Raw genomic sequence first — 12,517 nt, 5'->3', positions numbered from 1 at the left:
TGGGCAGTAGAATGGTGATTGGGGCAGTGGAGTGGTGACTGAGGCAGTAGAGTGGTGACGGGGGCGGGAGAATGGTGATTGGGGCAGTAGAGCGATGACTGGGGCGGGAGAATGGTGATTGGGGCAGTAGAGTGGTGACTGGGCAGTAGAGTGATGACTGGGACAGTAGAGCGATGATTGGGGCAGTAGAGCAATGATTGAGACCGCAGAGTGGTGATTGGGGAAGTAAAGTGATGATTGGGGCAGTAGAGCGATGACTGGGGCAGTAGAGTGGTGACTGGACAGTAGAGCGATGACTGGGACAGTAGAGCGATGACTGGGCAGTAGAGTGATGACTGGGACAGTAGAGTGGTGATTGGGGCAGTAGAGTAGTGACTGGGCCATAGAGCAGTGACTGGGCAGTAGAGTGATGACTGGGGCAGTAGAGTGGTGACTGGGGCAGTTGAGTGGTGACTGGGCAGTAGAGTGGTGACTGGGGCACTAGAGTGATGACTGGGACAGTAGAGTGGTGACTGGGCAGTAGAGTGGTGACTGGGCCACTAGAGCGATGACTGGGACAGTAGAGTGGTGATTGTGGCAGGAGAACAATGACTGGGCCGTAGAGCAGTGACTGGGCAGTAGAGTGATGACTGGGGCAGTAGAGTGGTAACTAGGCAGTAGAGTGATGACTGGGGCAATAGAGCGGTGATTGGCCAGTAGAGTGGTGACTGGGCAGTAGAGTGGTGACTGGGACAATAGGGCGATGACTGGACAGTAGAGCGATGACTGGGCAGTAGAGCAATGACTGGGGCACTAGAGCGATGACTGGGACAGTAGAGTGGTGAATGGGGCAGGAGAGCAATGACTGGGCCATAGAGCAGTGACTGGGCCGTAGAGTGGTGAGACAGAGAGAGAGAGAGATGTGTGTGTGATGGAATGACGTGCCATCACTGCGTCTGCCTCAGCCACTGCTGAGTGGAGTTGGACATCCACCTCTACACTCTGTTCACACTCACAGCCTCACAGCCTCAGCTGGACCATCTGTCCAGCCTCCAGCCCTGACCGGCCCTGTCTTCGGCAAGGTTATTGGCTCAGACTCAGCTCAACCCACTCTGCCCTGCAGCTGCTCAGAGTGACCGCTTCATCCTCTCGAAAGGACAAGAAGAAGAAACTTCTCAGCAGTTTTACAGCACTTTATTAATCAACACTCACAGCTAATCTCAGCTGCTTTAGCTCACTAATTTTGCTCATCTTGCGCTCTGGATTGTTTTGAAATATTAGAAACTCACCTGTCCTATCCAGGCTCCGCCCACAAGGTCGGACATGCTTTACAGAACGCTGGTAAAATTCATTTCATCCTAATGAGAAACAGCAGATTTATTCTGAATATCAGAGAATGGTGCCACCATTACAGTAGCTCTGCTGTCAAGCTAATGTTAGCATGGTGATAACGTTAGCTGTCATTTCTATTCCTGCCTGATTCTGATTAGCTACAACAACACAGTGCAGCAGCATTTTAAACTGGAAACCCAGCTTTAGTAACTCAAACATTTTATTACATCACGAACAATTAATGCGTTGTACAGAACCACTCACCAGGCTCAATTGGATTTTTTTAAGCCTTCTGTAAAGCTTGTCCAGCCTCACAACAGTAGCAGAGAAGAGCACATTTGTGGGCGGAGCCTGCAGAGGGTATTTGATGTTCATAGTAAAGTATCCCTGTAGCACAGCGGGTAGAGTATTTCAATAGCAATTAGAGATTAAGACTGAGGAGTTTATATGCTCACTGAGCAGAGTGAGATGTAAACACCTCAGTCTTAATCTGTAATTGGAAGGAATTCAATCAGATTGGAGGAAGTCTTTGCGTGTGAATACAGCCACTGACTGCTCGGGTGTTGAAATCTGATATTCAGGGCTATCAGGTTGTAGCATTTTAGTTTGGTACTAAAGTATTAGTATTTTGAGATCTAGCCCAATAACATGCATATAAAACAGAACACCTCACTGGACTTACTGGACTCACTGGCCCTGGATTACAAAGCGTCTGCTAAATGAAGTGATATTCAGTCTGGAGGCTCAGTGAGTCAGAACTGCACTGAGAGAGAGAGAGAGAAGTTATTCCTTTATTCCAGAACAGCAGAACGGAGTGATGCACTCGGTGTGAGTGAGGGAGGAATACAGAGAAGGAGAGAAATAAAAACACTGAACAGAGAGAGAGAGAGAGAGAGAGAGAGACTGTAAGGATGAATTTGAATGTGTTCTCATCAGCAGGCCTGTCACTTCTCTCTCTCTCTCTGTGTGTGTGTGTGTCTCTCTCTCTCTCTCGCTCTCTCCCAGGAGTGAATGCCCTCTATGGCATCGTGCCAACTCCTGCAATACACACACACTCTCACACCCCCACACACACACACACACGCACGTTTGTTTTACATGCCTTGTGAGGACTCCCATAGACAAATAATACTCCACTTTCCATAGACAAATAATACTGCACTTGCACCTAAACCTAAACCTAACCTCAGCAGGCAAAAGGCAGTTCTGCTGGTTTTCAACAAGACAAAATGTAAATTGTGGTGAAAACAACACATTAAAGAGAGGCCATTGCAAAAATGCCATGTTGTCCTGTCATTGTGAGGACATGTAGTCCTCACAAGGATAGCAAGACATGTACACACACACACGTTCCTCCACAGATGCTGTTTTGTAAAGAGGTTAAACTGCCCCTCCTCATGTCGACTGAAACCTCCTTTCATTACATACATTCACATTCATCTGTGTGTGTGTGTGTGTGTGTGTGTGTAAAGGGTGTGTGTGTGGGGGTGTAAACCTTTAGAGAGAAAGAGTGAATACATTTGAGAGTGAGAGATTCATGATGTGTTCTTTTTCTTTTTCTTTTCTGGATTGAGTTGTTTAACACACACACACACACACACACACACACACACACACTAAAAAGGGCTGTGATTTAATGTTGATTATAAATGAATTGTAACATTGTGCTGAATCTTATTGAATTATACTGTATTATTTTCTATCATAATATGTCATATTGCATCAAATGACTTCGCGCTGTGCCTAAAATCACTTTAACGCACAGCCTCAAGCGGCTTATTGCTTTTATAAAACGGCGGCCAACACAAACTATGATAAAATACGCAATTTTTCAGAAAATATTTTTTTTATTGTTAATAATAATCTACATCAACAAATATTCCACCAAGAAATGTAGTTCCTTTAGAGTACAGTCTTGTTGCCAAGCAACCATGGACCGCTGAATGAGAAGAAGAACGTTTGGTCACCCATCGTTGTCCACTGCAGCACTGCTTAATGCAGAAACTTTCACTCTATACATACTATTTGGTCATCACATCCCCACCGCGAGTCTTATTTAGCACCAACCCAGCAGCGCCCTCTTCTCACACTGGGGCTGAATCTCAAACGGCTCCCTGCTCCCTACATAGTGCACTACGTAGGAGTTTAAATACTGGATCCTGCAGCCCAATCAAGAGTCATTTGGGACTCAGACTCATCCACACTTGATAAATGATGCACTGTTTGGCTGTAGAGGCTAGAATTTCTAAACTTTCATAGCTAGAACACTATTTAGGGAGTACAGAGTGTGGATTGTGGATTTTACAACGGCTTCAAATGCGGCTCAGATTATCAGATTTTAGGAACGGAGCTATCTGTTTTATAATATAGCATATTGTATGGTCTGATAGCTAGTGAGTCAGATCAGGACGCTAAAAGCTCAGCTTTCTGTGCTGCTAACTGAATTATGAATTTTCAAATCCTGACGACCCCCATACTGTTAGAAATAAAGGTTCTGTTCAGGTACATTTTTCGTTCATCAAGGTACAAACAGTGTAAATGTTCCCTCAAAGGTTCTACAGTGGTTTTAAGGTCTGATTGTGAACCTTAAATAAGTTTTTCCAGGTGAAAAGTTTGTATTTGTTCCTTTTCATAACCGAATGTTTTAAACAGAACAGTAAAATAAAAGCCTGGAGACGAGACGGGGTGTGTGGAGTCAGTACAGCTTAGAACATATCATTTCAGTGGATTATGGTTCAGTTATGTTCCCTGACTAAAGGTACTGAGATGGAGCCTTGAGGGTCCCACCCCAGTGACAAGAGGGGAACTGACCCAGTGCCAGTCTAGTACCTTTATATCTGAGTGTAGTGTTTGCCTTTATGCTTCTGATACAGCCAAATTACCACAGACTGAGGCCTCATTAGTGATCTGGCACTTAACACAGAGAGGGAGTCTCTCTCTCTCTCTGTCTCTCTCTCTCTGTGTCTCTCTCTGTCTCTCTCTCTCTCTCTCCCTCCCCCTCTCTCTCTCTCTCTCTCTCTCTCTCTCTCTCTCTCTCTCTCTCTCTCTCTCTGTGTCTCTCTCTCTTTCTCTCTTTCTCTGTGTCTCTCTCTCTCTCTCTCTCTCTCTCTCTCTGAATGTTACAGATGGAGAGATAGAGGGAGAGTCTCACATGGAGAGAAAGCCGGAGCTTGTTTGTCTCCGTGGTGACGAAGCCCAGATATAAACTCTAATATTTTTTCGAGCCTTTTTTGGTTGCGAGATCTTCAGAGCGTCATCGCGCAGCCTTTAGCTGTGTTGAAACCAAAATGTCAGCAGATTTGAAGAGTGGAGACCTCATCAGAGGACTATTTACGTTTGTTTGGTTGCTACACTCTTAAAAAAGATGGTTCTTCAAGGGTTCTTTTGTAAATATAGAACCATAAACACTCAAAGAGCCATTTGCATGCTTAAATGGTTCTCTACATGCTGAAATGGTTCTTTAGATTGATGGAGCATGTGTTGTGCATGCTTTTAAATAAAGCCTTTTTGAAAAGGGTTCTAGATAGCAACAAATAGGGTTCTGCTGTTATGATGTAAGGCTTGTATACAAGATCAGAATAGGATACACTCTTAAAGACGGTTCTTCAAGATTTCTTTAGTAAAGACAGTGGTTCTGTATAAACAAACAAAGGGCCATTTGGTGAAATCGTTCTTCAGATTGATGGAGAATGTGTTGTGTATGGTTCTATATAGCAATAAAAAGGGTTCTGCTATTGTTACAAGTTTGACATTGTAACAATACGAGTTATTGGTGCTCCACAGAACTGTATACAACACATTCTCCATCAATCTGAAGAACCATTTTACCATGCAGAGAACCGTTTAATCATGCAAAGGGTTCTTTGACTGTTCATGGTGCTTAATGGAGAGGAAAACAGTGCTAAAAGACAGACGTATCCACGGCGGTTCTTCCTAAACGGGGGAGATGTGCGGCCTCTTTCCTGTTTTTGTCAGGATCCGTGGTGCTGTAAGTGTAATAACCCAAGACTGAATAAAAGACAGTAGAATTTGGCTGAAAGATAAAGAACATTCCGGTTAAAAGAACGATGGGAGGGGAAGAAGAAAGAAATCCGGAGGTGAAAGACACGCTATGACCCGGATGTGGGAATAAACGCTGAAAGCGGTGAATTTTAACTCGCCCTTGGCGGAGGACGAGCTCGGAGCTCATGAATAATGCAGGTGGCACCAGAGAGCATGTGTGGAATCAAAGCGCAGTTTTGGCCAGTCGGAGAGGAACTAAACTGCCGCTTTTGAAGCATCTGCTGAGCGTCCCGAGGGTCCGAGGAGGCTGGGGGTGAGCCACAGTTTAGTGTAGCACTGGGTAATATGGCCAATAGTATTATCACAATATATCTTTCTGTATAATTCCAAATCAGTAATCAATATGCATCTCCTAGTGATCAAATTTAGAGCCCAACAATTAAAAATCCATGTTTTCTTTTTAATTATAGTGCAAAAGTATCCAGAATCCAGCTACTTTAGGGTCACCCATTGCTGACACAGCTTTAACCTCCATAGAAAAGCACTAACCAGTAGAATGAGATGCTCTGGAGCAAGGTCTCCATGCCCAATGCCCAGTGTGGGCTAGAGGGGTATAAAGCCCCCCAGCATTGGGCTGTGGAGCAGTGGAGCTGTGTTCTCTGGAGTGATGGAGCTCCATCCAGGACCTTTGGGATGAGTTGGAGTGATCCAGAACTGACCATCCAACATCAGTACCTGACCTCACTAATGCTCAGTCAAGTCCTCACAGCAATGTTCCAACATCTAGAACCCTTCCCAGAAGAGTAGAGACTGTTACTGCAGCACAGACTCACTATTAACACCTTCATTTCAGAGGTTTAGTACCTCTAATTTCAATCTAACTGCTACACTCTCTGAAAAAAGGTACTAAACTGTCTCCAGGTTCCTTCACTACCTTCAGTCAGGGAACATAACTGTAACATATTCCATTAAAAGTTGGATTGACTCCCCAGGCCCTGTTGCATCTCCGGGCTTTTGGTTTGTTTATATTTTTCTTTTAAACTTAAAGGTTTTTTGATATTTTTCCAAAATGTACATAAATACACTGATCAGACATAACATTCTGACCACCTCCTTGTTTCTACGCTCATTGTCCATTTTATCAGCTCCACTTACTACATAGGTGCACTTTGTAGTTCTACAGTTACAGACTGTAGTCCATCTGTTTCTCTGATACTTTGTTAACCCCCTTTTACCCTGTTCTTCAGTGGTCAGGACCCCCATGGACCCTCACAGAGCAGGTACTATTTGGGTGGTGGGTCATTCTCAGCACTGCAGTAACACTGACGTGGTGGTGGTGTGTTAGTGTGTGTTGTGCTGGTACGAGTGGATCAGACACAGCAGTGCTGCTGGAGTTTTTTAACACTGTGTCCACTCACTGTCCACTCTATTAGACACTCCTACCTTGTCGGTCCACCTTGTAGATGTAAAGTCAGAGACGATAGCTCATCTGCTGCTGCACAGTTTGTGTTGGTCATCCTCTAGTCCTTCATCAGTGGTCACAGGACGCTGCCCACAGGACGCTGTTGGCTGGATATTTTTGGTTGGTGGACTATTCTCAGTCCAGCAGTGACACTGAGGTGTTTAAAAACCATAGAAGGAGGTTCAATCTTATACCAGTTCTGTGTTGTTGCTTTTTTGCTGGCTGTCAGTTGTTTCCTTATTGAATATCTGTCATCATCCATAACTGATCCAGCATCATCCTCCAGAACTCAATAGCCCAGAATGTCTGGATCTGCATCATTTACAATTTAACCCAGGCTTTTTATTTTGTAGTTCTGTTTTAAAACATTAGGTTATGAAAAGGTACAAATACATATCTTTTTACTAGAAAAAAACAATTTAAAAAGAAATTCCACCAATTTTTCCAAATTCCGTGTGTGAGGTGTAAACAGAGAGATTCAGAGTGGTTTGGTGTGAAATGGTTCAGATGTCTTTACAGTGGTGGTGATAGGAACCAGGGGTCGCCATGACTACAACACAAATATAGACATTTTATTTACTATCCAGAACCACCAGTGAACCTACACGAGTCTTCTGAGTTTATATGGAATGTTGATGATGGAAAATAGTGGAAAATCTGAAATAATCAGTTTTCTTTGGGGACTATTTTGCCTCACAGCGCCCTGCATGTATCCCTCCACCATGAATGGAGTTTAAGTTCTCTAAACTATCATAAAACAGTGTCTCAGTCATCAGGCAGTGAATTCATAACCATTTCATGTAGGAACTTTCTGTGAGGGAGCTTTTAGAGGTGGACGTCTGGTTCCTATCACCACCACTGTGAACAATTCTGACTCTGTAAGTTTATCTAGAACAGAGCGTTTCACACCAAACCGCTCTGAACAACTCTGAACCACTCTGATTACATCTTAACCACTTAATTATGTAATTAAAAAAAAAAAATGTACACAGTTGGAACTTAATCTACTGTGAATTATTCAGTATCTACTATGAATTTTTTATGCATTATTTAGTATCTACTGTGAAACTAATCTGTAGGTTCTGTAGTTGTGTCAGTGAAGTGTTAAAGTGTGGACCCCCATACAGACCTTTAAACTTTTCTGTCCTGTACCTGTTATTTATTCTGCTCTCAGGTGTAACATCCAGGACTACGTGTGGCACAAAGGAGCGCGCTGCGAGTCGGTCATCACGGAGTTCCAGGTGATGTGTATCGCGATCGGAGCTTCAGCCCTGACCGTCCTGCTGCTCTTCATGATCATCGTCTGCTTCGCCAAGAAACTACACGTGCTCAAGACCGAGAACAACAAACTGCGCAAACGCAGGTGAGCCTCCGGCCTGCAGGGGGGCCCAGAGAAAGGGGGTGGGGGGCATGGTATAGGTACAGTACCAGTCAATTTATTTATTTATTTATTTATTTTCATATATAATTTTTTTTATATATAGATGTTTTATAAAGGTCCTTAATAGGAATGTAACAATTTACATAATTGATTCCGCAACGCCTTCATTCAGTACAACAGCAATCAGGAGAGCCTGAGAACCAGCGCTGTGTTAAAAGAGTCCTATATAATCAGATTTCATGCTGCTGTGTGTGAGATGTCATTGTATTCATAGTTTTTGACATTACTTTTAATACTACGTGGCACTGCTACTGTCTACTACACCACTAGTGTCTGGTTCCAGCTTATCAGATGTCAGAAAAATGAAACATTGTGAAATATCACGTCTCATGAAAACTTCTTGATATTACGTTTTTGCCTTATCGCCCACCTCTGTCGTTAACTAAGCTAACTGTGGAGGATCTGAGACGAGACTCACTGAAAAGAGCCGTAATGTCCATCACTGGCTGTGTGGGTGTGCAGCTGTTTCTGACTGCTTTTTCATTTCAAACAGGCCTGATGATGCGATCTTTACAGCACGGCTACCAACTATACGCCATATACACATTTCCATACCTTTAACCTCTCAGCGCAATAACATTAAACACTCAGATTCAGAGATGTTTCAGTTGTGTATTATAAGGATTGTGCTTTCACTACCTGCTCTGGTTTTTATGCAATATAGGGGTGGGCAGTATGATGATACGTTATTGTTACCGTGATAAATTGTCACAATACGCTTTTCTGAGCATATCGCGGATATCGTCAGTTCTTAAAGAACACAGACGCTTCTTTGAAAATTAGGCCTGTTTAATTGGATTTAGTGCAGTGCAGTTGGTAAAACACTGAAGAAAAGTCATTGTGATTGAAAGATTATTATTATTATTATTATTATTATATTATTATTATAATTATTATTATTATTATTTTATTTATTTTTTTTATAGTAGTAGTTTCTAAATGAGGTACTACAGGTTCTATTTTGTCTGTTTCAACTTAGTAAATCTCGGAGAAAACAAATATTGTGATGTATATTGCTGCCTCGTATCTTCATCTTTGTCATTTTTCAGTTTTTGACATAATTTGAAAATACTTGTTGTAATGAAACGGCCCAAAATGACTTGGAAAAAAAGTCTGGCTCCATTGAGTTACATTAAAAGTAAAGTATGTTTCTTCCTTCTCCAGTAAAGTTACCATTTTGGAGATACAAGGTTTTGTTACAATACGAAATAGTGTATCATGAAAATGTCTTGAAGTATCACAATAATATGTTTGCCGTATCGCCCACCCAGTGCAATATAATCAGCATTAAACCGAGTGCTTTATTTGCTCCAGTCTGTTGAATGTGTTGGCCGCTACCTGTGCGTATTGATTTGAGAGGCTCCGATTGTACGATACAGTGCGATACAGTTCTGTATCCAGTATGTATTGTTAAATGCCGTTGAACACTGATAAGCTGTGACATCATGCCAGACACGACGTCTTTGTGAACCTCGGCGCTGATAGAGAGTCAACAGCAGCGTCAGTGAGGGAATAAGATGAGCAGATAGAGGAGAGGAAATTAAAAGAGGGAGTGAATGAAGATTAGAAAAGCTCTTGGCATGAACAGTTATGATGATGGAGAGAAAACAAAAGAAATAAAGGACAAAACCTCAGCAGACAGAGCTCGAAAGCAGTGTTTGATATTGTTGGATGGTTAGAGGTTTGATGGGTTAGAGATCTGCTGCCCTCGCTGAGCCTGACGAAGCCTGAAAATAAAATAGTTTCAGGTCAGAATTGGGACGATCTTTCATGGGTTCAGTCGGGCTCAAATTTGTTTCTTGATGAGTGATTTTTGATGTCGTAGATAGACACACTCTCTCTTTCTCTAGTAAAGCTATAACATCTATAGCTACGTCCAGAATAACTCTGGAGTTGGAGGAGCTGATGAAGCTCCAGAACAACCAGGGTCATTTCTGTGTGGAGTTTGCCTGTTCTCCCCGTGTCTGTGTGGGTTTCCTCCGGGTACTCCGGTTTCCTCCCACAGTCCAAAAACATGCAGTCAGGCTGATTGGACGTGCTAAAATTGCCCCTAGGTGTGAGTGTGATTGTATATGTCTGTCTGTCTGCCCTGCGATGGACTGGCGACTTCCGCCCAATGACAGCTGGGATAGGCTCCAGCGCCCCTCCGCGACCCAGAAGGATAAGTGGTTTAGATGATGTATGTATGTATGTATGTATTATTCCTGAGCCAAACGCTACAAACTGTTTCTGAGGCTTTTGTCAGATTTTTTTGTGTTTTTGAAATAGTAATTTGACAGTTTAGGGTATTTTGGTCTCTCCCAGTTCAGAGAGAGAGGAGTCCGATCTTGTATGTCTGAAATAACTGCCCGGCGACCTTACAAAGATGGCCGCCAAGTGAACAGACTTTCCTAAAAAAGGACTTCAGTAAAACCATCTGTGATCATCCATCTCTGTTAACTCATGCAAGTGGGTACTGGTTTCAGATTTCTCAGTACTGGTCCGGCATGACTGGGCGGGTCACAAAGTCACATTTTCAGGTTTCAAATGTAGCTGCACCAGTCCAGAACAATCTGGCCCAGTCTCAAAGTCACGGGTACAGGTTTCAAATTCAGCAGTACCTGTCTGGATTGGACTGGTTCTCAAAGTTACATTTTTGGGTTTCAAATGTTTCAGTACCAGTCTGGCACAATCAGGCCCGGTCTCAAACTCATGGGTTTGGGTTTCAAATTCATTAATACCAGCCTGGACTCACGTTTTCAGGTTTCAAATCTATCAGTTCCAGTCTGGCCTCATTGGACCGGGTCTCAAAGTCACATGTTAAGGTTCAATTTTATCAGTACCGGTCCGGCCCGATCAGGCTGAGTCTCAACGTTACATTCTGAGGTTTCAAATTTAGCAGTACCAGTTGGGCTGAGTCAGGTGGGTCAGAGTCGGATCACTTCAGATTTCATACCCATGTAGACCTCTGGTGTGTGTGTGTGTGTGAGGTGGACAGTGTGCTAAAGGTTAGCATACAGCGCTAACACAACTGAAACAGATGATGTCACAGCAGCTCCAGCTGAAAGTAGGCCAGCGTGTGAGTGTGTGTGTGTGTGTGTGTGTGTGTGCATGTTGGGGTGACCTACTTACTGCTGAGAGAGCAGTGGAGTGTGTGTGTGTGTGTGTTTAAATCAACCCGCTCCCCCTACACACACACACACACACACACACACACACACACACAGACACAGACACACACACACTCCACTGCTCTCTACAAAGGAGGAAGATGATGGTGAAGAAGTGCAGAGGAGAGGGAACAGTGGATGAAAAGGGGAAGAGAAAGAGAGCAGAGAAAAAGAGCAGATAGATGGAGAGAGAGAGAGAGAGAGAGAGAGAGAGAGAGAGAGAGAGAGAGAGACAGAATCTGTGTAGATGGAGTTTGGTGAATATATGCCGCCCACTCCTCCATCTGCTGGATGTAATTGCAGTCGCTATGAGCTGAGAGACGAGAAGACGAGTGGGCAGATATTAAGGCGAGAGAGAGAGAGTGTGAGAGAGAGAGGGTTCTAGAGCAGTGAGAGAAGTGCAGGAGGGAACACACTGTGAGGAACATCACCTACAGAGCTTATTAAAAAAAGCAAAATCAAATAAAAACTGAAACAAAATCACTGCTGGCACAGAAACACTGAAAGCCCTTCAGCACTGACCATAAACATCTCCGTCTTAACCCGTCTGTCTGAAACAGCTGAGATTAGAGCTGCTCGCTGTATTACATCCCTACATCATCGCTTTCCGGCCTCTCTTCAGTCCTCGCAGTTAAACAGGCTGTTTTTCTTACTGTGCCTTTAAGACTGGTCACTATACTGAACTGGTCAGAGCTGAGAACACATTATAACTGACTCAGGCGTAGTCCACACGGGTATTTTTGAAAACGGGAGTTTCCTCCTTCATTTTTTAACAAAACTCCCATCCACATAAGCACTGCTTTATAAAGATCTCTGTCTGCATGAAAACATAAAAACACAGTCAACAGTCCGTTCAGAGAGAGGAGTCTGGTCTTTTATGGCTGAAATAGTCGCAGAGTGAACAGACTTTCCTAAAAGGACTTCAGTAAAGTGTGATCATCCATCTCTGTTAACTCATGAAAGTGGGTACTGGTTTCAAATTTCTCAGTACTGGTCCTGCATGACTGGGCGGGTCGCAAAGTCACATTTTCAGGTTTCAAATGTAGCAGCACCAGTCTGGCCTCATTGGCCCGGGTCTCAAAGTCACAAGTTCGGGTTTTGAATTTATCAGTACCAGTCTGGCCTCACTGGACTGGGTCTCAAAGTCACAGG

General features: G+C 43.5%; 1 protein-coding gene across 8 annotated transcripts in view; it reads left to right on the top strand.

Moving 5' to 3' along the window:
* cspg5a (chondroitin sulfate proteoglycan 5a) overlaps positions 1-12,517 on the top strand; it is a 63,515-nt gene that overhangs the window by 31,266 nt on the left and 19,732 nt on the right. For all 8 annotated transcript variants that reach the window (XM_036558245.1, XM_036558243.1, XM_036558249.1 and 5 more), the window contains exon 3: positions 7,950-8,138. In XM_036558245.1, the coding sequence (XP_036414138.1) occupies positions 7,950-8,138 (189 nt within the window). The remainder of the gene's footprint in view (positions 1-7,949; positions 8,139-12,517) is intronic.

The sequence above is a fragment of the Colossoma macropomum genome, unplaced genomic scaffold (genome assembly GCF_904425465.1).
Source record: "Colossoma macropomum unplaced genomic scaffold, Colossoma_macropomum, whole genome shotgun sequence".
Taxonomy (NCBI): domain Eukaryota; kingdom Metazoa; phylum Chordata; class Actinopteri; order Characiformes; family Serrasalmidae; genus Colossoma; species Colossoma macropomum.
The sequence above is the reverse complement of the archived record's forward strand: the minus strand, read 5'-3'. Positions and strand labels throughout refer to the sequence as shown.